Genomic DNA, 27,845 nt, shown 5'->3' with positions numbered 1-27,845 from the left:
TTGTAGACTACATATAAAAATAATAATAATAATAACAACAATAACAACCGAAAGGATATTATAAACTATATGATAAAAGTAGCCCATTAATTAGTAACTCTCGATAAATTGTTAAAAAAATTATGATTAAACATCTAACAAGAGCTTCTAAAAAAAAAAGAAAAGAAAAGAAAAGTTTCTTCACTTATGACCAAATAAGGTTAGAACATCAAGAATCTCAAGAAAAATAGATTTGATATGGTAGCCTTAAAACTAATGATGTTACGACAACCTCCGAAACCAACTACTTGCTTGAGCCTCGTTCAAATCTGCCATTATAGTTCAACGGTAAAATTTGAAATTTCTTCGTTGTGCCTAATGAGAAACGTCTGACTATTTACAAGCACCTGTTAGTGGTACTTGGATTGCATCGCTGCCCCTAATAATGCCACAAAGGACACCTACCAAACCAACCACACGCGCGCCAAATTAGGCGGTGTGATGTTGGCCAAAGTTGCTCAAACCCACTTCATATTAAGCTTAAACCCTCATTTTTCTACGACTACTTACGAGTAAAAAAGGTCATTTAAAACAAAAATACCAAAATAAATAAATAAATAGCAAAGCTCTATTGAAAGAAAATATTTTACTTTTCATTATGGCAAAAATAAATAAATAAATAAATTCATATTGATTCCACATCTGAGATTTATATACAAAGTCAGTAAAAAGTCACAAATGCCTCTGCTATTGGAATATTGTTGTACAATCATCCTGTACTCACCTTCCTTTTTCTATATAGAAGTTTAGTTTTCCACCGTCTGTTGCAGGCATGTACCCTCACTCACTTCCCCTTCCAAAAAAACAACTGGAAGAAAGAACATTTGGTTAAACATCCAATATCTCACATACTCCTCTTTTTTAGATGTCATTCTAGTACATTAAATGTCCAAACCACACCTTCCACACAGCAACTCCACATTAGGGTGCTGATACTCCAAGACATTGAGAATCAAGAAATAGTCTTGCATGCTATGGGAAGAGAGCTATAATGGCAAATCTGTAATTACATGACTTTGGAAGACCCCTGTGCCCATATTAACCGCAGACATCAGAAACAATGTCGATATGGAGTCAGCAGTCAGCTCCATCCCAAAATAGTGGCACCTCGGCTTCTAAATAGTCAGAGCAATTCTTGATGCCATCATTTGATTCCTGGTATTCATATATCCAGCGTCCAGCAATAAACTCAGCGATCAACAGAAAGAATTCAAATTAGACCATGTGTTACCGCATGCAATAGAATATTTTCTTACCTTCAGAAATCAGACCTGTAAGTTGGCGGATTAAGGGTGACATCTTCTGAACCTTCTCCACAAGGCATCCATCTCCCAGCAGGAAATCAGCAGACAAATCCAATTAAAACAAATGTATTGCAAAAGCAAGCATCTTTGCCCATCCAGTCCAGTCCAAGCATCCAACATCAGCACCTAACTGCCAGTTTGTTTCAGGTTCTGTTTAGCAAAAGCAATCAGCACAAGGAGTTACAGCTGGACCCTTGTTTCGGATTCTGTTTAGCAGGAGCAATCAGCATAAGACACCAAGGTTCCAAGGAGCTCCTGCCTCCTCTGGCACTGAGAGACATCCTCAAGCACCAAAAGAATTAGCGGAAAACTACCGTGACAACTATGAATCTCTCTTTCCCACAATCCCGGAAGAACTCTGCTTCTTCTGTATGCCATATTGCCAGGCATCTCTTGATTTATCGCCGGCTTGATCAAAATCATCTAATGAATTGTCCAATAATGGCTTAAAAGGCCTGTAATGACCATTCCTTGAAATGACAGGTGGACCTGAACTATCATCATCTTCTGAAGGTGTTCCTGACCTGGACTCCATGTGCTTATCCATGGCTCTATGTCTTGGTCCACTTAACCTTGAACCCCTTGTATTGGAGGAACCTTTGCCCTGCGGTCCCTTTGAGACAAAGAACTCTTTGGGAAGAGAGTCCATGTCCATATAGCAGTTCCTGGCTTTAGCATCAGTAATCAATGCAGCCCAATCATCAGATTGAATCAGAGAACTAGCATTCCCCATAACCTGTTCAAACATGCAGCTCAAGTTTTAGATCCAAACCAAGAGTCAAGTTCTAAGTATTTGGATGTGTTTGTGTGTGCATCAGGAGATGCAGAATGGGTGAGATGTAATAATTCAGTTAAACATTCATGATAGAAAAGAAATGGCCAAAAAGTACAGTAACAATACCCATAATGCCCTTCTTGCACGTGTAAGAGCAACGTTCATTCGGCGAATATCGGCAACAAAGCCAACACCGTGGTTTGAGGCACGTACACAAGACATAATAATTACATCACGTTCCTGGCCTTGAAAGGCATCTACAGTATTGATATAGATATCTTTCCCTTCTTCTGACTTTAAAATAGCAGAAAATTCATGCTGAAGGCACTTCAATTGCAGTTTATATGGTGTGATTATGCCAACAGAGATTCTCCCCAAACCCAAGGATTTCAGAGTTTTCTGAAGATGTTCATACAACTGAAGACAAAATTGTGCTTCGTGTATGTTCTGATAAGATACAGATCCACCTCTGTGAGACTCCCTCCCATAAGTAACATCATAAAATACATAAGGTCTAAGCAGCGGATCCTTGTAGTACATTTCATCAGGTAATTTAATAACACTTTCACTGTCAGTAAGACGGCCTTGGTAGAAATACCTTGAGGGAAAATCTCTAATCTGAGGATGCATCCGATACTGTACAGATAACAACATAGTTGGGCATCCTGCTTGTTGAAACCTTTCAAAAAGGCTCCTACTATACAACAAGGTTCCAGCTGCCTTGCTGATAACTGTTGCAGGAAGCTGCTGGGGATCCCCCACAAGAACACAACGTGGAGCTCCAAGAGCCAGAGGAGGGAGAACAGCTACTTCACTGGCTTGGGCAGCTTCATCAATAACTACCATATCAAAACCATGTGTAAGTCGAGAGAACAACTTGCGACCGCTGCTTGAGACAGTGGTGAAAACAATCTCAGCCTCATTGGCAAAACTTGCCTCCAGATTAGCACGTGCTTCCTCCAGATTGAAGTTGCTACCAGCACGGAACCTGGCTTCTAAAATGAGTAGGCGAGAAATCTCAACTAGAACTTTATCTCTGCTTTCAACAGCTGCTGCAAGGTTCTGCAGCAACGCATCCCGGTTTTGGTCCCGAGCCATAAGAACATCAGGATCCACACCAACGGATCCTTGAGATCGACCATCAACAGCTGCAGCATTAAGTTTGTTTTGAAGATCCGCTATTTGTGCAGAGAAATAAGCTTCCTGACCTCTTAAATCTTGCATCCACTTCGAGACTTCCTCACGGCTCTTGATTAACAGTTGTTCAGTTCTTCTCTCAACAGAAACTGCTTGGGCAGCACGTGATTGAGAGTCAACCCCAACTCTAGCAACATCTGGCCGATAAACTTTCATCTCACCATCAATAAATCCACGATCAAGAACACGTGCAAGAAGTTCATCAGTTGCAGCATTAGAAGGAGCACAAACTAACATTCTTGGCTTTGGACAGAGCTTTGAAAGAGTACGGAAGAGATTCTGATCCATGTTATGAAGAACTTCATCAATTGAACCCATAGCAATGTTGTCAGAATTGCTCTCATTGGCTTGCTTGTAACTTTGGGGTGCTAGTTTCTTAAGCAAAGAAGTATAGTAGTGCTGATACTGGACCAAATGGATGACATTTAGCATTCCCCAGACTGTGTGTGTCTTACCTGTTCCAGGAGGCCCTTGAACAAGAGTGAAGGGCCATGGATCTTGCCTCTTTGTCAAACCACTACTAGTACCAGCAGCCGTATGCATCGCAGCCCATTGGATTGCTGCCAGCTGGGGCCCATTAAAGGTCCGATGCAAATGGTCAACGAAATTCTGCGTGAAGCATTCAGGCATTGCAGGAGTCTGTTGCTCATATTTTGGAAAGTGCTCAGGACTGGGCTTTAGGATTGCAGTTTGCATCTACCAGAACAGAAAATAGAGCTTTTAGGTTCTTCATAATACATGTCTATGAACTAGAACACAAAATTATAGCATATGAAAGAAATTTAGCTCTCACCTGAGAATTGAGACGGCAAAATGCATGCAATGCAACATACTCCCGCTGAGTGGTTGCAAGAGAACCAAGCACAGTTAGATACCATGTGCCTCTGGGCTGGAGTTTCCTCAGAATATGATCTTCATCAACCTTACTGCAGATAATGAATCACAAACACAAATTGTTGAGTAAAAGAGACAACAAAACTAATGGATAGTTAAGCAAAGAAATACAAAGGAATTATTGCTCATGAACCTGTAAGGGTCATATGAATCCCCAACAAAAAAATGAAGTATTGCACCATGAGGATCACGAGTATCCAAAGGGATATGCCGTCTAACAGTACCAGCTACACGTCCACTGATTTCAGGTTCATCATCATCGTCAATGGATGAGGTGTTGCTCCTCTTGGATCTGACTGCTTGACATAGTGAGAATTAATTTTTTTTGAAATATAAAGCCAGTATTAAATCCAATATCATATCTGTATGAATTAAACATATTTGTACACTATCACAAACCTGTTCCAGGCCTAGGGGTCGAAAGAACTGCAACGTCACCCTCCTTGAATGTCCATTTGTATTCATTTACTGGAAGGACAATCACATCATACCATCCTATGCTCACAAGAGAAAATCTCAACCAGTCAACAAAACTGAAGCAAAGATACAAACCAATACACTAGAAATACACCATCTATATACCTCTTTCTCGCCTTTCAATGCTCTTTACACGAACCATTGCATGTGAATTTGTTTCAGTCAACTCTTCCCATGTGCCATAAAGTTGAGCTCGGCATTCTTCAAAAAGCAAAGGCTCAAATACCCTTACATACTCTTCGACAGATTCAAACCGCCCAGGAACACATTGAAGCTCAGAATCCTCTGATTCACAATAATATTACTAGATCAGATTCAGATAAACTATGTAATCAAATAATAGGAGAAAAGAAAAAAAGAAAAGAGCTCCAAGCAGATACATAAATGACAATCATTAATACAACAGAACGAATGGAAGAGTCATTAAAAAATAACGGACACCAAAAAAAAAGCCATCTAAAGACAATGGGCATCAATGTCTATGGTGATTGAACCTCAAATAACCCAAACATTATTAGCAGAGCCAAGAAGTGTACACTAAGATCACCTCCTAAGTACATTGGTTGGGCTAGCAAACCTCTTCCAAACTTGTTTGCATTTATGCTACCAAATGAAAATGTGAGGCTTTACGCATGTAGCATAAAAGAAATCTAGTATTAGTAATCCATGCCAGAAAATTAGATGAAAGCGATGGAAAATTTGAACAATAGTATAAAAATCACAAGCTTATTTCGTTGGTTCAATTAATCTTCCATCCAAGAGGCTCTTCGGACGGTTGGATGACGCCCACCACATGTAGCTGTGGGAATTTCCTCTGCTATGCGTGGGCCTGATCAATACAAACATCAGCTTTTACTTATTGAAGTACAGGCAAAAAAACCGTAACTGACCCACAATGTCCTATCCTAATGGGGACGAGAAAATGGATAAAAGGCATCAATGTGCATGGCCAGCAATTCAATCACTAACATGATGATACTTAATGGTCCCAGGATTTCAATTAACTGGTTGAACAATATTTGTCCTGGTGATATATCTACCATGTAGTCTACTATCATGTATCCCCTACTTCTCTCTAAATTTTGCAGAGGGATGCAATGTTAGGTTTGGTTACTTACTTTCTTAACTCTTACTATTGAACACCTCCTTTGATTAAAGGCAAAAAAGGTAGACAAGAACAACCAAAACTCAATTTTTTTTTATCAGGATATATTATAGTCACTGCAAACACAGATACATGCAGATTTATATTAAGTACCTGGGTGATGCCAAAACTTCTCATTAGTCACCTCTCGTATAAGACGTTCCACTGACGTATCTTGATATGGGGTACTGACTACAACTGGCTTCTTGGCAGGAAGGTGTTTCTTGTTTCCCAACTTTGAATCCATGGAACCTTGGCTCATCAGAGCTGCCTTCCTATTAGAAAACTGCAAGTTCTTTGGCTGTCTCGAATCAGCAGGCTGCTTCCATGAACTCTGTCTTGGAATGGGTGGCAAGTGTCCTTCGCCAGGAAAATCAGTATCACTGTTCAGCCTCCTAGGCTTTGAGAGTTGTCCAGAATTTATATCACCATTAGATTCAGTTTTAGGCTGACAGGACTCCATAGAAATGCCCCCTTCATTGCCTGATAGATCAACTTGTTTCTGATCCTTAACCATAGGATGAATTATCCTTTCACCAACATGTTCAGCAAGTGTAGGGACAGTACGAACTTCTTTCACAGTTCGAATTGTAGATGGCTGCCGTCTAGGTGTTGAAGATTTGATAGGACCCGCTTGCTTGACTTCATCTATATTAATTAACATGGTCTGTCTATTACGCTTCTTTCCTAGCATTGCTTCTTTATGCTGGTCTATTTTCCTCTTCCCCAGATTATTGGCACACTTAAGTGCATGATTTGCTTCAACACCTTTAACTTCTTTTGATTTTGGAACTAAAGCAGTTTCTTCTTGAACATCTAAGGATGCATCACCATTACCATTGCCATATGAATTTCGAATACTGTTACTTTTCACATCATTAAGACCCTGATCTGAACCCTGTGGACCACGGCCACAGCTTTCAACCCTGGTATTATCAGTAATCTTGGTACTGCCAGAAATGTTTTCAGTACCCATACCAGAAGTACTGCATTCCATCAACTCAGATTTCCCTTGATCTTGTGAAGTTTTGCCAACTTCATGGAGACTATTGCTAGGAGGTGCATCAGCAGAGCCTTCTCCGTCAGACCACTCTCCTTCTTCTCTTTCTGCAGCTCCAGGACCTGCACTACCTGAAATTAATGGTGTTGCATCATCATCATCATTACTCGCTTTTACTGAGGATGCAAACTTGGGATTATGATCCCCTGCCCTCTTCTGTTCAGAAACTGCTTCAGGGCCATGTGCAACTTTGGGACGAACAAAAGGCTGAAAACCCGACACAGAAGATGCATGTGAGAAAGCATTGTTACTTTTTATTCCTTGGGGAACTACTGATGCTGCAAACAAGTTAGAAGGATTTGGATTTACAGAGGGAAGCGCCTTCTGCGGCTGCAAGCAGACAACACGATCAGTCTCCTCATCATCCTCGGCAGGGGGTTCATTAAGATCAAATAGCAGCCTTCCTCGAGAACCCATTTCATATGAAAATGCATACAAACAAAATTGTCTACCCAAGAGTATCTAACTATCTGTATTTGTATTTTCTTTTTAGTAAAAAATGTCAACCTTAAAGACATAAAATACTCCTCCAGCAAATTAGTCAACAGAATTCTACAAGCATTTTTACATCTGCAAATAAAGATCACAAAAGCAATATATTAATGAAGAAACTATGGAAAATGCAATCAATGGGAGTTCTATAAGCATTTTCAGATCAGCAGATAAAAGTCACAAAAGCAATATTTTAATGAAGAAACGCAAATTTACCATACAATGCATATATAGGCACAGCTAAAACAAAGTTGGTATAAAGCTTCAGATATAAGCTTCCAGGAGAAGAAGAAGTTTCCAATACTTAATAACTAAAATTTTGAGATATTAACAATTGTGCATGTTCTGCACATGCTCCCCAAAATTACGCACTCAACACAATGAAACTCTAACTAACCAACATCAAACACACAAAGTAGCAAGTCTATTCGTTCTTAATAAACACCTATATAATGATCACCACCAGGCAGTATTGAGTAAATTTTTCAGACCCAAAATAAAAGTACAAATACTTAAAAGAGAGTGTGCGACTATGCCATTGTGCGATCAATATTTTTTTTTTTTTTTCTAATACAAAATAGACCATCAATTCCAAGCAAATGCGAGAAACAACAACAATAACAATAACCATTCACATTGTCTCAATCTAAGAGTCTAGATGACATTCACGCTGCAGAACAGACGCCCAACAATGGTAATTCACGAACAGAACCAACAGCCAACTTTACATCAGGAAAAACCTAATAAAACCAATAGGCACAAACCAAGTCAATTACCCCACCTGCAAATCAATAACTACATTAACCTACAGACGCAACCAATCAAAAACTATATATTACCCTATATATACTGCAATAACAGCACTCCCTTCCTTTAACTACATAGCATCATAAAATGAAACCAGATCGAGACCATGTAATTTTAATCCAAAGAAAACCAATCACAAATCGCACAATTCCTCAGATAATCCAAAGAGGTTTCTAGGGTTTGAATTACCAAACAACCTATCCCCAAAATACAATCCCACTAATCTCTCCACAAAAATCAACAACCCAATCAATCATTATTCGTCAATATACTAAACAAGTATTGATCTGTGATGGTTGTCTCTCGCATTAATACCACAGTCTAACACTTGATTCACTATTTCACATCATTTTTTTATTTATTTCCAATTTACTTTCCCCAATTCTCGATTGTTCTTGCTCCATTTCGAAAATAAATAAAAAATAAACTTAATAAAAATAATTTTAATTTAAATAAATATTAAATTAAAATCTGATAACTGTATTGGAGAGAGAAAATTGTTACCTGTTTGAGAACTACTTGAATCTCTAGTAGATGGAGAGAGGAGGGTGGTTCTCAGAGAGAGGAAGGGCAGATGCAAATATGAAGGGAGAGAGGGTGTGGTTACGGGTTTATATAGGAAATAACGAGCCACCTTCACCGGCTGTTTTTACTCCGTTCACCGTTAAAATATTCCCGGCAGTTTTTTCCTTTTCTTTTATTATTTTATTTATCCTCCCAAGGTTACCGAATTTACCGTTAACGCCCCAGTTTTTGCTATAATTACACACTGTGTCCCGTCCGTGTTTGAATTGACTGAAACGTTAAGCAGTAGCACAAAGTGCTTTATTTATTCAGACAAAACTAGAGGATAATTCTGGGATTTGCCTAATAAAATTACAATAACTTATTAAATTTCTTGTTTTTACTTGCGTGTATTGCACTTGCACGGAAGAATCTTGTGCTCGGGACAGTAATCAACGTCCACGTGGTTAAAATGTGGGTCCTGATGGATTGCCACGTAGATATGGATGCATTAATGGTTTGATAGGCCGTGTGTTTAGTTTCAGAGGCTTAATGACACGTATTATGTGACGAGAAAGTTTTGCCACTTTGGTAAATTCTAAAATGTTATAGGGGTAATTCTAGAATTTAGAGAAAAAATAAACGGGTATAATTCACGTGCGACTAAAGCGGAGAAGAATACATAGTCCTATCATATGCGTCTTATAATTGATGTGGTTATGAATTTACGAGATTACCACTGAAGTTGTACGTTGGAGAGTGAAATATACGCGACGTGGATGCAGGTGGGGAAATATCGCAAAAATAAGGGTTTCACAAATAGGAAAAGGGCAATTCATGTAGGGTTGTCTATTCTCTATTCCCTTCCATGCTCCTTTTGATTATTTCTTGGTAAATCACTTGACCAAGCATGGGTTATGACCTAATCATGAAAATGGATTTTGGCTAAATATGCATAGGGTGGTTTTATGAATTTTGCCTCTAAGGCTGACAAAACATCCCAAAATTTAAAATCAAATTGAAATCAAAATAATTGTTAGGAAAATGGTAATTAATTAAACTAATAAACTTGATTATAGTTTTTTAATTTTATAAAATCAAAAATTAACTAATCCAAGATAAAATGCCAATCACCCTTTTTTTGCTTATTTAGAAGGTTTTTAATGAGACTTGCAATTTTTTGTTAACAAAATTTGGAGGTTATGCCTCATACTCAATAAAAAGGAAACAAAGAAGATTTGTACTCTTATGAAAAAAATCACTGTGTAGGGATTGTTTTATTTATTTATTTTTGATATTTAATAACTACTTTTGACAATTGGTACTAATGTTTGTGATTATTTAATATTTTATTATTATTATTTTTATTGAAGTTTTAAATTATAATTAATAATATTACTTTATTTATATATATATATTCACCGTTTTCTTTAATGTTAAATATACATTGAAAAAATAATAAAATTAATCGGTAGTTGAAAACAATATTATCAAAATTAATACATATAGTATTTTAACTTAATGATAAAGATAAGCTAATTAAGTTCGTTAATTTAATATTTAAAGAAAAAGAAAAAAGAATAGAGTTTGGATGTAAAGACTAAATAGTTTGGATGTAAAAATTAAAAACTATATAATTATTTAATCAAAATACAAAAACTAAATGGTACTTAAGATTAAATTTTAAGGATTAAATAATAGTTTATATATCATACATATATATACTGTCTCTAGCCAAAATAAGCCGGCAAACACTTGATAATAATTCTTGAGAAAAAAATCTATGATTTGTCATATGACAATATTTTCCTTTTCATTTAATTTGTAATTTTTATTTTTAATGGATTTATCTATCGCTGTTGAGCTTTTTTATAAAATTTTTGTGTATGAGTGTCTAATGCAAATTTGCAATATTCTTAATAGAAACTGCAAAAAATAATAATACTAATACTATATAATTTTGCTACATGCATATTCTCATGTGTCGTTGTCATGATAATTTGTTTACAGAATTTTTAATTGCTTACATTTTGTATGATACCATGCAAAAAAATACAGGGAACTACAACATTATATTTTATTTAAAAAAATACGATATGAAATATATATATATTTAACTTTTTTTTGAAAGGATGATTTTTTCGGAGAAAATAAATTTTATGTGAAAAATATCAGATGAGGTAAAATATGCATTATAAATCTACAAAATTATTAATTTCTCCAAATCTTAAAAAAAAAATAAATAAATAGTGAATTGAGAAAAGTATATATCGGAACAAGGAAGAATTATATACCGAAAGTGAAAGAGCAAAAGAAACATATTGGTGATTATTCCGTACAATATTGCAAAGTACTTAAATATTTGTAATTACGATTTAATAATATATATAATTTTCTTTTTTTTTTTTTAGAAAAATATGCTATATAAACCAATATTCAATGTTATGAAATTGCAAAATATTTTTCTATACCTTTAATTGATTTTGGCGCTATCATGAACATGCCATGAATCATCGTTCAAAGTGAGAATGACATATTCAATGAAGACATGCTACCAAACACATTATAGTGCTCTGTTTGTGTTGTGCTTCTAACCCTGATCTTATTAAAAATGGGGATATATAGATTAGGTTGAATTGCTATAGAATTTAATTACTTGTTCCATCGTAAATTCTAGAAGCGGAAAATTTCATGTATAATTTCAAATAATAAGAGTTTTTACTAATTTAGCAAAAATTATTTGAAATGGAGAATTAACTTTTTTTTTTTTTTTGTTATGATACTTATTTTTTATTACAAATTTTTAGGGACAGAATCTCAATTTTAGAAGCTAGTATAACGGTGGGAAAGAATGCCAACTACTTATAAAGAAGCAAGATATAATGAACAAGACGTACTTCTATTTATCGACAATATCTTCCGTTTCTTTTAATCTCTCTCAGCCGTATGACGTAAAAATTTTTATTTCTTCCAATAAAGTAAATTTATATTCTCATTATTACGGAATTGAGATTATATTCTCACTCTTATTGAATTTAGGTTGCTTAACACCTCAAAAAACACTCTGTTGGTAATTATCTAATTACAGTAATTGAAGTTTAAATTTATTTTTAATAAATGATTTAAAGGGAGAAAAATCTACTTATGGCGTGTTTGGTGTTGGATTCCACGGTTGTTGTTGGGCATTTATTAAAAATCTAAAATCAACCGCATGCCTAAAGCATGCCACGAATTTGAAACAGTTATAAAAAAGATGGCTTAAATGGAAAAATTAAAGAGATTAAAAAAGAAAATACAAAGCCACACCTCCATTGATAAAATATTATAGACTGTAATAGAATAAATATAGTATGATCAGCTTTGTAATGATTTATAAGTAATAATTGGAACAGAATAAAATAATAAAAAAAAGACAATTTCTAATCATACTTTATTTTAGTTGGTATGATTTTTGAATGTCAATTATAATCTTTTAATTGAAATTTTGATGGTATTCAATAAAATCAAATATTGCATGCTAAAAATTATTAGTTGAATTTTAATCTTTGAATAATAAAAATTCCCAAAGGTACAAAATTGTTTAAAATTTTAATTATTTTATTGTACTTGAAATAATTTTTAAATTACAAATTATATTAAATGGAAATGTTACTATTTTTTTTTTTTTTTTGAAAGGAAGATATGCTACTATTTAGTTCTTGTGTTATAGTATATTTTATTACATTACGAAAAAATTAGGACATTTATATTTAAAAATAAATTCAAATTTATTGTATTTTAATCATACAACTATTTGTGTTTTTTTTTTTCCGTTAAATCAACTAAAAGAACTAAAAAGTGAGTCAAAAAATTCAATAAATGTAATTGTATATTTAAACTATATTTTTGGTCGGTATTTCCTTTTATTTCTCCTCCTTCATGTTTTTTCCAACTATAAAATTAAAAAATTTAGCAAATTAACAATAGAATTGTATGATCAAAAGCTCATAAAACAAGTATATTTAAATTTAGTTTTTTAAAATAAAGATTTTCATTAACATAATATAATATAATATAATGTAAAGTCTGAATAATAATTCATAATAAATGATAATATTGAATTTTAAAGCTATTTATTGAAAGATTTAATAAATATACATAACAGTTAAAATGGATTTAAAATAGAATGACCATTAAACAGGAAGCTTCTTTTTTTTTTTTTTTTTCTCCTTTTTCGTGGAAGTTTCCTCCATTTCGTTGTTTCATTATACTCACGTGGAATGGAATGGTATTTAAAAAAAAAAAAAAAAGAAAAGAAAAGAAAAGAAAACTCACGTGGAATGGAAAAATTCAACCTATGGAATTTCATGGGCAGTACGATGTCGTTTGAGATTGGGCCTCAACTCTTTCGCAACCGAATAATTGCGTCAGTAATCGACGACACCAACAATGGCCGTTAACAGAAAAACCCTAGATTCTATCTCCCTTGTCCCACTCAACAACTATGGATCTTTTTACATGGAATTGGAAGCCAGTCTTGCCTCTTCTCCTCTTCGCCTTTCTCTTCCTTTACGAAGAATGGGTCTCCATTCCTTCCTGCGCCGTTGTACCCAGCAGCAGCCCGGACCTTCATGCAGAATACGACACCGTCAAAGAGGGTAACCAAGTGGAGGGTTTGAAAGTCATGATAGTCGCCAATTTGTTACTCTTTGCATCCGAAGCTGGTTTTTTTAACCAATATTTTAGAGACTATTACATGTCCAAGTTCTTCAAGGTAATTCTTTCTTCTTTTGCTTTTCTTTGGTTCAATGTTTTGATAAATTGACAGTTAAGGAATTACTGTTACTTTTGTAATCAGTGATGACTAGAAATGGGACTTCAAAAATTTTCGAAAGTTGATAAATTTTTAATTGTATTCTTGAAGGAACTTCTTGATGGTAATTGATATTGTACACTGCAGAAATCATTTCATAGTTTGAAGCCTGATATGCTGTTAGTACTGGGAGATATTTCGGCTAAAGGATTTGAGTTGAATAAAACTAAGTGGGTCTCTTTGCTGCATCAGTTTCATCAAATGCTGGGACCTTTTCTTGAGCTCCCTTTTCATGTTGTTCTTGGTGATAGGGATGTTGGGGAATGCAATAAGCTTGATGCAAGATTTGTCCACTGGGTATCTAGAAGTTTTCCTGGTTTAGATTCAGCCGGTTGCGGTGCCTTTGAAATTAGCAATGTTAGCTTTGTTTCACTTAATGCTGTTGCATTGCTTTGTGGCAATAATAAGCTACGGTTTAGTGTCGAGAGGACAATAGAGACGGAAAGTATAGATCTCCGAATGGAAACAGACGGCATTACTGAATTGGTGGATGATTCTGGAAAACTTAGGCAATTGCCTGATAGCTTTAGGTGGAGAGAGAATGCAATGTTATCTGGATCTGGCCCTGTCCTGTTACTTCATTTTCCTTTGTATCGGACAGCAAATGACAGTTGTCGGGAAGACAAGATTTTTGAGAAGGATCCTAGATTGTCTTCACATGGCTCAAGAACACAACAGAGGCGGGTGCATTTCTAGCATGTATTGCAATTTTTTATTTATTTATAAGTCAATCTTCAGTGGGGATTATAAGTTTCATGAGCTTGTTTGCACTTTTGCTATGATAGCAGTTTCTTTATGCACTGTTGAGTGTCAGTTGGACAGGGATCAGTGGCATTTTAAAAGCCTTCTATGAGATAGTTGACTACCTAAAGTCTCAGTTATCAAACTTTTTATGAAATGCCAACGTGCAGGATTTTGGAGATAACCGTGATATCATAAACATCCTTCATACGAGCAAGTTTTAGAGAACTGACGATAGTCATAGAAGGGTCCAGATAAATTTAGGTTGTATTTTGCAGTTGTAATTAGTATATTTTTTATCTCCTTGCCTTAGGAATTGAGTGTTTTCATCCACCTTCATTTTTGTCTTTTGAATTGCTGAATAATTTAGATTGCTGGAAGTTCTCTTTCTGAAATTTCCTCTTTCTTTCCTTCAGGGAGTTTACTAATAGTGGACCCTATGATTTATTGCATACTGTCCCCCCAAATGCTACTGAATATATTTTTCAAGCGCTCAAACCAAGGTAATTATTAAAAGAATCATCAAATAATTTTCTTGCTTGCCAATTTTACTTATTTATGTGTACTTATGCTGTGTTTTGTATGAGTTGTTGCATATGTATTCTTAGAGGGGGTGTGTTGTGAATGAATTTCTTCCTGACAGCTAAAAGCCATGATTTTCTTGTGGACCAGTATAAGTGGTTGAAATTAGTTCAACTTGCTTATCATGAGTTTATAAGATGTGAAGTAATATATATACTTTTGTTGAATACATGCCTTTGTTATCTCAATGCCACTGGTTCTGAACAGAAGATGTTCTATAATCATTTATTTGCTGCATATCCATGTCTCAGTATCTTCTGATTTTTCCTTCTTCCTCCACACACCAGATTAACTTGGCCTCTGCTATTTTTTGCAGGATCATTTTCAGTGCACATACCCATGAATTCTGTGACCATACTCACTCGGATGGGACACGTGAGGTGACTGTTCCTGCAATGACATGGAAACTGAGGGACGATCCTGGTTTTATCATTGCCACCTTCCATAGGGATAGAAAAGCTGTAAGTGTTAGCTACTGTTCCCTGGCTAGAGAATCTCATGTGTTATTAATGTATATTTCTTTTCTGATTCTGTTCCTCACCATATATCTGGTGTCAAATACACCACAGCTTAGATGTTTAAGATGATGATGGGGGAATACTGTTCTACATTACTTGTTGTACATTATAGAGCAAAATTTTAATCAAATGTTCATGTTTCTTCACAGAGCAAAACTTTAACTACGAAAACTTCGATCCAATTGATTGAGTTCGGCTAAATGAATCCAATTAGCTAAAGTGGGACTCTAAGGTCCTTTATCTAATTCTCTTGCTAGACAAAATCCTTGCGATGACATATTTCTATTACTGCAGTCACCATTGACAACAGACTAATATCAGAACCTTTAGGAAATATGGAAATCTATACATGTTTGTTCAACCAATACATTGCATTTGATGACTACTGACTATTATATAGAATGGCACCACTACTAATATAAAGCTATGACTAGAAGTGGTTACAAAACAACAAAATCTTGAAGCCATGGATGAGAGCATTAATGTGTCATTATGGGTAAATGCATGCTAAGTTCAAATACTTCGTGTTCTATAAGGAAACAAGAAGCCAACATGGATGTGGTTTTTGGCCAACTAAAGGTATCATCATTCTGGTTTGAGTCTGGTTATGCAAAGAATTACATTGTCTATTCACGTTTGCTGAGGAAGAAGGAAAATCCTAACAGTTAATTGCTAAGTCATCAAACAGTAAATGGCTTTTACATTGAGCATCATCTGCACCCTCTCCTCTCTTTGTTTCTCTATACAGGTTTTATTACACATTTCTCTTTTTCTTTCTTTCCTTTTTTTTTCTCTGCATGGTGGGATTCCAGTTTGTTCTTCCAACCTGAAAAGGATAGGTTGGGCCATTTCTGTCTTTGTTTTCTGTCCAGAATAATTTCAGAAATGCTAGAATGCATCAAATGATAATTACTTTTATAAGTAATGCAACTTCATTTTTTTTTTTTTTTTCTGAATGAAAAACATCAGCTCACATGTGACTTTATTTGGTATAACATTTGAAATTGGCAATCCATTGATGGACATATGGGATTGGCAATCCATTGATGGACACTTGGGATTGGCAATCCATTGATGGAAGCCTAATTATGCCATAGTAGGATTCCAGTTCATCAGTCAATACGTCCATTGTGTTCAAAAATTCAGTTCCAAGTATTAAATTATTATACTAATTGGATACTCTTTGTCTCCAACATTCAAGAATTGAGACCCTTCATCTATCACCATCAAACCATCTTCATTGGCTCTGCTAAGGTGCTCACAAGGACTAAGCTTATATTCAATTTCAACTTTCTCCCCTGCATTCAGTTTCGCAGTTTGAAATCCCACCAACTTTTTCATTGGCCTCCCATTTCCAAGCTCTGGTTGCCTCAAAAAAAGCAATACTGGATGCTTGCCTGCCATCTCACCATGATTTTCAACTCTTACAGTAACTGAAAGACTACTCTTTTCACAGAGTTCTCCTATTTCTGATACTGACCTGTAACTTACAGGTGTGCTGTCTTCTAGCTTTTGATCAATTTTTGATCTTAGTGAAATCTTGTTTTGCATAAGAGGAGCAAACTCATAAGAATAGTTTGAGTAACTTAGACCATAACCAAATTCAAAGACCTTTTTGCCTTTATAGAATCTGTAAGTGCGACCGGGATATCCTGATGATGGTTGAGGCCGCATTCTCATGTCTGTCATTGGTATCTTGGTGAAATCTTGTGGATACCATGTCACTGGTAGTCTCCCTCCTGCATTTCATTGGAATTAGTGCCAGATTTGATAGCAGTAAGACAATAAAATAGTATTTTTTTTATATATTTTATTAGCTTTATAGAAGTTCACCTGGGTTGTAGTCGCCGAAGATGATTTCTGCAAGGGCATCTCCGCCAGCTTCACCTGGATAGCCAGCCCACAGAATGCTGCCTATGTTCTTATCATATTTGGCAAAAGATACGTCTACTGGTCCTCCAGAAAGAAGCACTAAGATAACAGGTTTCTTTGCAGCTTGTGCAACGCTGGTTATCAGCATCTGTTGCTTCCCTGGTAGCACCAAATCATCACGATCATGCTCTTCCTTTTCTTGGGTTTGATCAAGTCCCATGACTAACACCACTTGATCTGCCTCTTTTGCTATTTTTACTGCTTGGTCCACCGTAGTTGAGGAACATGCAACTGTGTCGCAACCCCGGTGATATCTAGTGTTCTTAATGTACTTCTGTAATCCTTGCAATGGTGTAACTGTTTTGCAAGGGGGACCTGCATAATTTCCAAGAAGTGTAGAAGAATTATCGGCATTGGGACCGATAACTGCAAGGGAGTTGGTTTTTGATTTTGAAAGTGGGAGAAGTTTATTGGAGTTCTTTAGCAGAACTATGCCTTCCCGAGCTGCTTCGAGGGCTAAAGCTTGATGTTCTTGAGAACAAACTACATCTGCATTAATGTTTCCATAAGGCTGTTTAGTTGGATTGCCATTAAATAGTCCAAGTCTCATCCTAACAGAAAAGAGATTTTTAAGAGCTCTGTCTATTTCAGATTCTGCCACTTTCTTCTTTTTAACTGCTGATTTTGTGTAGCTCTGCAAATAAGAACCGCAATCCACATCCATCCCTGCAATTTGCACACTAAATTATAAGACGGATTTTAAGCTATGAAGCCAAACACGGACATGAAACAGAACACCGCAGCCAAGTTGTTTACTTTTTCATAAAAATTAGCATAGTACATATGCATTGGCTGTGTCTTGTATTAGAGAAATGTAAAACTTAACTACTCAAGTATATGTTCTTCATAGGTTTTTAGGTATATTAATATAAGTTGTTGATAGTATATTAATATAAGTTATAGATAGAAAGTGAATAGAAAAGTTCTAGTATCATGCCAAATTACCTGCTTTAAGTACATCTGCAACTGCATCTTCTGGTGAATTAACATATCTCTGATCATCATAGATGATAGAGACTGCATCACAATCAGACGTGATATACCTAATTATTTTTCAATTAAGAAAGCACGTTAAACCTTAGTTAATAACAGAAAAGAATTCTCTTAACCATCTTCAATCAATTAATTATTGAATTCTCTTAACCATCTTCAAGCAATTAATTATTTGTTTTGTAAATTATACCCTTGGAAGTTCCACTGTCCTCTTGCTGTCTTAGATAAAAGATTGTAATCGGCACAATTTGGGACTCCATTAACTTGATTATAAGCACACATTATCCCACTGGCTTTTCCTTCTTGAATGCAACTTCGAAATGGAGGTTGATATGTATCAGCCAAATCTTGCAGTGTGACCTAAACTCAAAAGAATGCAGTAGCATACGTGAGTGGAAAAATATGTTAGAGCGACTTAAATGAGCAAGGTGCTGGTAAGCTGCTCGAGATTTGGTTCCAAAAACACTTATTTGATAAGTTTAACAAGTTGAGTTTAAGCTTGCTTCTAAAGCTAGTTTAATAAATGAACTGAATTGAGCTCAATAGAACTTGGTTTATGTGCGCCTCACTTCATATTTTCTTTTTCTCCATTTGTATCTGTCCCTAACCCTATTTCCCACTTCCTAATCAATTCCCTTATTCACTATTATTTTCTTTACTTTAAGCAATGATTTTCTTTCTTCATTTTCAAGCAAATGTAAATAAATAAACAGAAGAAAAGAAAAAGGAATATCCCCTTCTCTTCTGCCTTATTTCAAGGAGTAAAAGATTAATTATTCTTAAACTGAAGTGGGGTATAGATATCAAAGAAATAGTCAAATGACCCAACTTAGAAATCCAGAATATTAAATTGAAAAAAATATAAATTAATGCAGAAGTCAAGAAAGAGTTCCCCGCCAATCAAGATTTCTATTATTAAACTAAGCCCTTGGACAAAGGGCTGCGCATCTATTAATCCAGTTTAGTTGGGTTGAAAATTTTGTTAAAAAACCGAATTATTTTTAGTTTGGTTTATTCAATTTATTCAGTTAAAAAATAACATAACCAAACCACAAACCGAAATATTTTAAAATTTCAAATCAACTCAAATCAAATTGCCAACTGCCTAAATTAAATAAACCAAATTGCATAGATTGGATTTGGGTTTTCAATTTTTTAAGTTGAACAGTGCTCGTTACCTACTTGTACCGATGAGGAGTCTTTTTCTTGCAATTCTATATATTTTAATAAAAAAAGGTAAATGGTAATGAAAAAAGAAAGGAAAAGTGAAGGCTCTTGTCTAGCACAGTAACACTTACTCGAGCATTAAAGATGAATCTAGTCATGTTTTGCCATTTATCCATGTCATAAGCAGTAAAATGCTTGCAACAGGCTGAAGCTTGAAGATGCTCTCCAATTGCCCCTCCTTCAAAAGAATCTCCTTGAACGCCTCTCACAAATGATACTGCATATTTCCCTGTAACCATTGGATCTTCTCCAGGTGTTTCTTGCCCTCTTCCCCATCTTGGATCTCTATATATATTAATATTTGGTGCCCAAAATGTCATCCCTGTCGCTTGTCCAGCATTATATATAGCTCTAGCTTCTTTTCCAGTCACCTTCATACATTTGATACCCATAATTAACATACCATTACATATTAATGCAATGGACTTAATCACTTTTGAGTCATATAAATGAAGGATTAGTTATTCAAAGTTACTTACTTGACCAATGCGATACCAAAGATGGGTATCAAATGAAGCAGCAGTGAGAATGACCTGAGGAAAACTAGTGGCTGATTTAATGGTTCCATTGAAATGAATGCCTTGTCTTTGGCTGACATCAGGTAGAAAGGCAACACCATGTAATGCTTCGGACCACCATTCATAGGCAGGAATGCCAAGTCTCGGAATTGCAGGAGCTGTGTCCACTAGTTGAGATATTTTCTCATCTAATGTGAGTCTTGATACAAGGTCTTCAACCCTTTTGCTAATGGGCAGTGAAGTTTGGCAAAAAGGGTATAATTTTGCTGATGGGTTAGACAGATCACATGAAAATGGTGGCTGAGCAGATTCAGTACAAATGGAAAGGAGAGAGATTAGTTGAAGGAAGGTTACGAGAGAGAGGTTTCGGTTTTGGATCTTCATTTTTTGTAAAAACAAAGGACAAAACAAAATTATAAGAATTCATATGCAGAGAAGCCCCTTTTATAGAACAGAACCGCAAGTTTTTTAACACTTGGTGGTAAACAACAATTTCAAACATTTACTCTATATCTATTTTAGGTAAATGTTAAAAACAATCAATTATATATTTTTTTTATCAAATACTGATCATATATACATATGTCCGACATTGATAAAACAAATAAAAAATTGGAACACTAAACAATTAGGGTTGCTGATTTTTTAAGACAGCTTTTACAGGTCCACCACCAAGGTCAGAGATGTTGACCAATCACTTGTAAGGAAAATGACAAAACTTGCCCTACTCTTATGTATCTCTTCGAGAATTATTTTGGTGCTTTTGTGTTGCATAAGAATCAGATGGTTTGTTTTGCCCAGGAAACAGAGCCTTTTGGTTTGGTGAGCTGAATTGGATATATCCTGACAATTTTTCTTGTTATGTGATTTTTATCTGCCAATCAAAATGAATTTGGGATATTTTCTTTTATAATTTTGATGAAAAATAAATTGGTCTTTTACTCAAATAATGGAAAATAACTAATTTTTAAACTCATATCCAAACAAGAACTATTGTGGCCAGAGTAATGTGTTTTCGTAAATTACAGTTTCACTCTTTTAGTACTATTAATTAAGATAACGAGTCTCAAATTTTAAATCAACATAATACCATTAATTAAAATATTAGATTCAAGATGTTGGATCCAACAATATTGCATAGACATTCAGATCTGCAACCCAGTAATGGCGGCTAAATTTATGCTACAGCGGCACAAAGAGTCGTGAACCTCAGCTGGATGCTTACGTTACCAGCCATCTCCCCATTGTTTTTATCTCCCAAGGTGATAGACAGCTTTCTCGTTGTACATGCTTCTTAACTCTGGAACTAGGCTGCTTGTAAGAATAGTTCGAGTAGTTGAGATGGTAACCGAATTCAAAGACCTATTTACCCTCAAGCTTCGTTTACATACTCTAAATACATAATTTTTTTCTAGGAGGCACCTTCCCCAGTTTCTGGGCTCATGGGCTCCTTATAATGGTACCAACAGCACAAAACTTGTGATGCCAAATCTCCATATCAAACTATGATGGAAATTGGATGCTTGTCACCTCCTACAACCAAGAAATGTCTTCCTTCCTCTATCACCATAAGACCATCTTCATTAGCTCTACTGAAATGCTCACAAGGGCTTAGTTCAAATTCAATTTCTGCTTTTTCCCCTGCACTTAGTATTACACTTTTGAATCCAATCAACTGTTTTCTTGGCCTCCCATTTCCATGTTTTGCATGTCTCACAAATAGCAATATTGGATGCTTACCTGCCATTTCCCCTTGGTTCTCCACTCCAACTCTAACCAAGAATTTGCTTTGCTCGCAGAATTCTGTTCTCATATCAGAAACTACTGCAGTACGAACTGAATCTGAGTCACCAATTATGCGCATTGTTGAAGATTGATTCAAGTAGAGTTTATTTTGGGAGACAGACTTGAGCACATAAGAGTACTTTGAATAACTAAGGCCATAACCAAAGTTGAAAACATTCCGGCCTTTATAGAATCTATATGTCCGGCCAGGATAGCCTGAAGATGAATCCGGCCTCATCCTCATATCTGTCATTGGTACTTTGACGAATTCTTGTGGATACCAGGTCATTGGTAATCTCCCGCCTGCATAGCAATAAGTGACTAACTGTTAGAACAATAAATTTTCAGTTGTAACAGAATATCCATTCTTGCACACTCTTCATAATGACAATAAGTTTACCTGGATTGTGGTCACCAAAGATAATTTCTGCAAGTGCAGTCCCACCAGCTTCACCAGGATAACCAGCCCACAAAATGCTTCCAATGTTCTTATCATATTTAGCAAAAGAAACATCAATTGGACCTCCGGAAAGAAGAACTAGAATAATTGGGTTCTTTGCAGATTTTGCAACATTGGTTATGAGTTCTTGTTGCTTTCCAGGCAGCACCAAATCTGTGCGATCAAGCTCCTCCCTCTCCTGGGTTTGATCCAAACCCATTATGAGTACCACATGATCTACGCCCTTTGATACGTTAACTGCCTTGTCGATGGAAGCTGAAGTACATTGAACTGTATCACAACCCGGATCATAAATAGTGTTTTTAATGTAGTATTGCAATGCTTGCAATGGAGTTACAGATTTGCATGGAGGGCCTGCATAGTTTCCAAGAAGTGTTTGTGCAGAATCGGCATTAGGGCCAATTACAGCAAGGGAAATAGTCTTGGATTTCGAAAGGGGGAGGAGTCTTGCAGAGTTCTTCAAGAGGACAATGCCATTGCGGGCAGCTTCAAGGGCTAGCATCTGGTGCTCCTGGGAGCACACTTGGTCAGGACCAATGTTGCTGAAAGGCTGTTCCATAGGATTTCCATTGAAAAGTCCTAACCTCATTCTTACAGAAAAGAGGTTGTGAAGGGCTCTGTCTATGGCAGATTCAGGCAGTTTTTTCTGCTGCACAGCTGCTTTGGTGTGCTTTTGCAAGTATGATCCGCAGTTAACATCCATGCCTGCAGTTATTTGTAAAAGAAAAATTTAAAAACTATAGTAAAATAACAAGCCGCTCAGTTTGAAAAATTTTTTAAGTCAAATATACTCTGGTGAGCATTTTAAAATCCATCTAATTAAAAATGCTTGTAGAATCCTTCTGAATGCTAGGACTGTTAATGATCTCTAAGTAATTTTTTAGTGTACTCTGTAAGCAAATTGACATAGAATTCTCTTACAGTCTCTAAATATGTTATTTTTTCAACATAATGGATCCATTGGTCATGGGGATGCAATAATGCAAGTTCATTCCAATCCAACTTTGTAATATAACTAGAAAGTACTTTTTCTCAAAAAAAAAAAAAAAAAATTTATTCATAGAGGTTGAGACTTTACACAACTCTTACTGGTTACAAGTGCTGCAACTAATAACCAGTCCTTATCCTGCAAGGTTAATAAGATGGTAAATTATCTAAAGCAAGTTCATTTCAGTAATACCCATGAGGAGATTCTACCAATTGTAGATATTCACACAAATTTCATCCTTTTGACAAGGGAGTAAGGGACCAGAAGCAAAACCAGTTCATGAATACTAATGGGAAGCATTAATATTTGCATTAATGCCGACAATCTTAGTCATGATTCATGGCTTCAGCCTCCCATATAAGCATAAGCATCAAATTAAATTATCTTAGAAAAAGGTAAAAGGACAAAAATAATAAGCATCCAAAGAATATAAGAAGAAAGAAACATTAGTCCACTTGGAGGGTTGCTATCATAAGAGTATTATGGACCAATTTACATATTACCATAGACTTTTAATGGAAACCCATGGGCTACTAGTGATGTGTGGACACACAAGATCATAATGATACAAAACATCTATTCATGAATTGGAAAGAATATGGATAGCTAAGGATAAATAAGACAAAAGATCTACCAGTCTAAGGCTAAGCTAGAAACACAAGCACATGTCCCCTTTATGATGTTAGACAAAATAGGATGAAGAGGCAGGTCCCATACCAGCTTTAAGTACATCAACCACAGCATCTTCTGGAGACTTAGCATACCCTTGATTATTGTAGATGATAGAGACCGCATCACAATCAGATGTGATATACCTGATTATTATTGTAATATCATGATAATTAACCAAAAAATTGTTAGATTCCAGAAAAAAGAAAAAGAAAAAACAAACAATTACTGCAACCAAATTCGCCATATATAGCTAAACAGCAAAAAAAATTCAATTGCAGTACAAATGAGGCACTTGTAATACCCATGAAAGCCCCATTGCCCTCTAGCAGTTTTGGAAAGGAGATTGTAATCTGCACAGCTTGGGACTCCATTAACTCTGTTGTAAGCACACATGATCCCACTAGCTTTTCCTTGTTGAACACAACTCTGGAATGGTGGCTGATATGTGTCTGCTAAGTCTTGCATAGTTACCTGATTTAAAAATAAAAATAAAAAAAAAAAAAAAAAAAAAAAAAAAAAAACATAACTTATGGTACAGAAATAATTGTTGGCGAAATAAATAAGTTCACCCTTTGAACTTTGTTACTTCAATCTTATGGCATTCCAACTATTTCTTTAACTTATCAATCACTTCAACTTATAAAATTACATTTATAAACATCAACTTCCAACATTATTTTATTGAATATTTCAACTTGCAATTAGATCAATTAAATACCTATTAGATAATTGAAAAATATGAAAATTATTGTTTCAAAATTTATGCTAATCACACATCAAATCAATACTTAATAGAATATAAGCAAAAAAAAATATATATTATTACTGCAAAAAGGTGATTAATATTACCGATATTCATAATTTTTGGGTACAATAACTCTCCCTCAAAATTGAGGTGTCATAAAGTTAAAAATGATAAAATTGAGGGACAGATTTATGTATCTGGCTAACAATTGTTTGCATATATTAGCCCTTAATGCATATGCATTTATTGTTGATTGTTGGATTATAGTTACACAATGCATATTCACACATATAGACACTAGTTGTCATTCCCATAATATGAAAACCAACCAATACAGACAAACAAAAGCATAGAAAAGCTTGTGAACAAGAAAACCTTAAAAGGGACCTGACTATAGAAAGAAAGAAAACACCCATTTTTTGCTTTTTTAGTCATGTTCACTCAACTGACGCAAAATTCAATAGGAAAATTGTTCCTCTAATGCTTCATTATTATGCAATATCCACAAATCCGAATTAACATGAGATCAAAACCACAACAAAGGAAATAAACCAAGTCAATTTTTCAATCAAATATAGTAAGATAAAAAGTTGATAAATTTGAACTAATAACTCAATAAGTGATGAAAGAGTCAAAATGAAAAGGAAATGATATGAAAAAGTGAAAAACTTACACGAGCATCAAAAACAAAGCGATTCACACCCTTCCAATTGTCTAAATCATAAGCAGTGAAATGCTTACAACAAGCAGAAGCTTGAAGATGCCCTTCAAGCTTTCCTCCTTGAAAAGAATCCCCCTGAATTCCTCTAACATATGATACTGCATATTTCCCTGTCACTAAAGGATCCTCTCCAGGCGTCTCTTGCCCTCTCCCCCATCTAGGGTCTCTAAATATGTTAATATTTGGTGCCCAAAATGTCATCCCTGTAGCTTGCCCTGCATTATACACTGCTCGCGCCTCTCTTCCAATCACCTGACCTATGCGATACCATTGGTAGGCATCAAAAGAGGCGGCGGTAAGAATGACCTGAGGAAAGCTAGTTGCGGACTGGATACTGCCCTGAAAATGAATGCCACGACCCACATTGGCAACCCCATGCAATGCTTCGGACCACCACTCATAAGCCGGAATACCGAGTCGTGGAATCGCTGGGGCTGAGCTAACGAGTTGAGAGATCTTCTCGTCTAATGTAAGCCTAGAAACAAGGTCTCTGACTCTTTGGCTGATGGGTAATGTAGTTTTGCAGAAAAGGTAGGAGCCTGTTGATGGGTTTGATGGATCACACGAGAATGGAGGCTGAGTTGAGGCAACTCTGAGGATTAGTAAAGCGAAGATAGTAAAGGTGAAGTAAGAGAGCTGTTGGACTCTCATTTTGCTAATGGTGTTGAAGAGACAAACGAGCCAGTGAGTGTAAAGCTGCAGAGGATATATAATTTATGGAGGTAAAGTTCAGTAGTAGCTGTAGCTCATTGCTTAAATGCTGTTTGGTCGATCATTGGTATTTGTCTTGAAATTACAGATTTCACCTTGTGAGAAATGTTTTTATTTAACTGTTGGTTATGGATGAAGTAACCAGTTCCATTTTTAATTCAAAAAAAAAAAAAAAAGCAGTAATGAAGAGAAAAATAAAATATAGAACTGTTTTAGTTTATTTTGAGGCCCAAGTTTGTGAATTGGTTGGGTTCAAGTTCTAAACCTTTTGTGAATTGGTTTTGACCAGGGATGCATAAAAAAATTAATTGAATTGGGTCCGGCCCAGCCCCCAAAACTAGTTGCTGGTATGTCCAGTTTTGGTTGGGATCAAGATTCAAGAACCTCTTTTTTGTTAAAGATCTTCTACACAAGAATGATGCAATTTCTTATAAACTATAAAATTATCTTTTATCCCTTTTATATTATAGCTTTTTAATAGTAAGCTTATCAATAATCAACTCTAAGCTACTTGTAATAATAATAACAGTAATTATAATCAATAGAGGTGAAAACTATAATTACGAATATGACATAAATTATAATTTACAATTATAAATTAAAAATTGAGAAGTTGAAACTTCAAATTTAAAACCCAACAACCTTAAAACATCAATCTTATGTCATTGTTCGACCTGCTAAGTCCTCGTTTACTCGAAGCTATTTCTACTTGTTTCTTAATTAGTCAATAGTGATAATAAACTAACTTATCCGATGCTTACCTTCTCCCTATAAACTTAAAACTATTGGATTGTCGGCAATTAACTTTTAAAAGTAATCTGTTACTTCATTTTATAATGTATACGTGTTGATCATCGAGTAGATTTCAAAACCTTTGATTTTTTTTATTTTTTTTTTTTAAATTCCCATTTCTGCAAGAAGTGGATAGTCAGTTTTTGACTAACTCACGTAGAGTTAGAATATCTGAACAGTTTATGTGGCCAAATCAAATGACAGTTAGAGGGGAAAATATGCAAGTTCTCCTTCAAATTGTTAAACAAACCCAACTACCTTTCCATTATCCATTGAGTGATTTTATTTATTTCTTTTATTTATTTTGATTTATCTGAAAGGTAGTTGAACATGGATTGCTTGGTACAAGTCCTTCCATAGCATATTATAAATTAATCAGAAAAAGAATACTATGTTTTTTTTTTTTTTTTTTTTTTTTGTGGCTGAGCAATTGCTACTATTTTATATATAAAAAAGATAATGTGGGAAGATCAGAAGAAGGCAGGCAAGCTTGATGTATTTTGACAAAATTTTGATTAATGAAAATTATATATTTAATTATTCTTGTGATTGTGACATCCCTTTTAATTTAAAAGTTTAATTATTTTTATTATTAAAAGAAAATTTAGAAAACCCTTTAAATCCATTAATTAACAATATAATACTCATAACTGAAAGTCCGATTAAAAATTGAAAAATAACAGTAGTTAAGAGTTTATAATTACTGTTAACAGGTATTTTGTAATTAGGCTTTCGCAATACTCGTAGTTTTTTTTTTTTTCAGCGACTGACTTTGCAGTGGACAAGAAAAACAAAGTGAATGGCTTGTGGTTTTACTTATTTGCTTCCGTACGATTTTTCCCAAGCCCAATCCAACGGCTCAAGCAAAATCTCTGCAGCCGAGACGGTAATGACTCTTTGGAAAGAGAAGCTTGA

At 35.2% G+C, this 27,845-nt stretch overlaps 4 protein-coding genes across 7 annotated transcripts; 1 reads left to right on the top strand and 3 right to left on the bottom strand.

Annotated features, from left to right (window-relative positions):
* Positions 1–610: 610 nt before the first annotated feature.
* On the bottom strand, positions 611–8,848 carry LOC105650453 (putative helicase MAGATAMA 3). 4 transcript variants are annotated; one of them, XM_012237360.4, is made up of 10 exons: positions 8,694–8,848; positions 7,200–7,460; positions 5,945–7,097; positions 4,792–4,971; positions 4,609–4,704; positions 4,343–4,505; positions 4,109–4,241; positions 2,245–4,011; positions 1,296–2,079; positions 611–1,194 (listed from the first exon to the last, which is right to left on the bottom strand). In XM_012237360.4, exons 2-9 carry the CDS (start codon positions 7,305–7,307, stop codon positions 1,666–1,668), a joined length of 4,014 nt encoding a protein of 1,337 aa, XP_012092750.1. In that variant the 5' UTR covers positions 7,308–7,460; positions 8,694–8,848; the 3' UTR covers positions 611–1,194; positions 1,296–1,665. The 4 variants fall into 4 exon arrangements, with proteins under 4 accessions (XP_012092750.1, XP_012092749.1, XP_012092747.1 ...); XM_012237359.3 differs by adding an exon at positions 8,018–8,122 and having other exon boundaries at positions 5,945–7,460; positions 8,694–8,826; XM_012237357.4 differs by having other exon boundaries at positions 5,945–7,460.
* A 4,179-nt stretch (positions 8,849–13,027) lies between these two features.
* Positions 13,028–15,532, top strand: LOC105650454 (uncharacterized). The gene is made up of 4 exons (XM_012237363.4): positions 13,028–13,446; positions 13,633–14,225; positions 14,703–14,789; positions 15,185–15,532. The coding sequence occupies exons 1-4, from the start codon at positions 13,177–13,179 to the stop codon at positions 15,453–15,455; spliced, it is 1,221 nt and encodes a 406-aa protein (XP_012092753.1). The 5' UTR covers positions 13,028–13,176; the 3' UTR covers positions 15,456–15,532.
* A 748-nt stretch (positions 15,533–16,280) lies between these two features.
* Positions 16,281–20,538, bottom strand: LOC105650455 (putative beta-D-xylosidase 7). The gene is made up of 6 exons (XM_012237364.4): positions 20,018–20,538; positions 19,610–19,909; positions 18,502–18,671; positions 18,264–18,361; positions 17,220–17,984; positions 16,281–17,125 (listed from the first exon to the last, which is right to left on the bottom strand). Exons 1-6 carry the CDS (start codon positions 20,438–20,440, stop codon positions 16,542–16,544), a joined length of 2,340 nt encoding a protein of 779 aa, XP_012092754.1. The 5' UTR covers positions 20,441–20,538; the 3' UTR covers positions 16,281–16,541.
* Positions 20,539–21,127: 589 nt separating this feature from the next.
* LOC105650456 (putative beta-D-xylosidase 7) lies at positions 21,128–26,176 on the bottom strand. Its single transcript, XM_012237365.4, has 5 exons — positions 25,380–26,176; positions 24,263–24,432; positions 24,007–24,104; positions 22,242–23,006; positions 21,128–22,144 (listed from the first exon to the last, which is right to left on the bottom strand). The coding sequence occupies exons 1-5, from the start codon at positions 26,076–26,078 to the stop codon at positions 21,555–21,557; spliced, it is 2,322 nt and encodes a 773-aa protein (XP_012092755.1). The 5' UTR covers positions 26,079–26,176; the 3' UTR covers positions 21,128–21,554.
* Between the last annotated feature and the right edge of the window lie 1,669 nt (positions 26,177–27,845).

Source organism: Jatropha curcas, chromosome 9 (assembly GCF_041381405.1).
Source record: "Jatropha curcas cultivar XTBG-Jc1 chromosome 9, XTBG_Jcur_1.0, whole genome shotgun sequence".
NCBI lineage: Eukaryota > Viridiplantae > Streptophyta > Magnoliopsida > Malpighiales > Euphorbiaceae > Jatropha > Jatropha curcas.
Note: the sequence above shows the minus strand (reverse complement) of the source record. Positions and strands in the feature narration are given on the sequence as shown.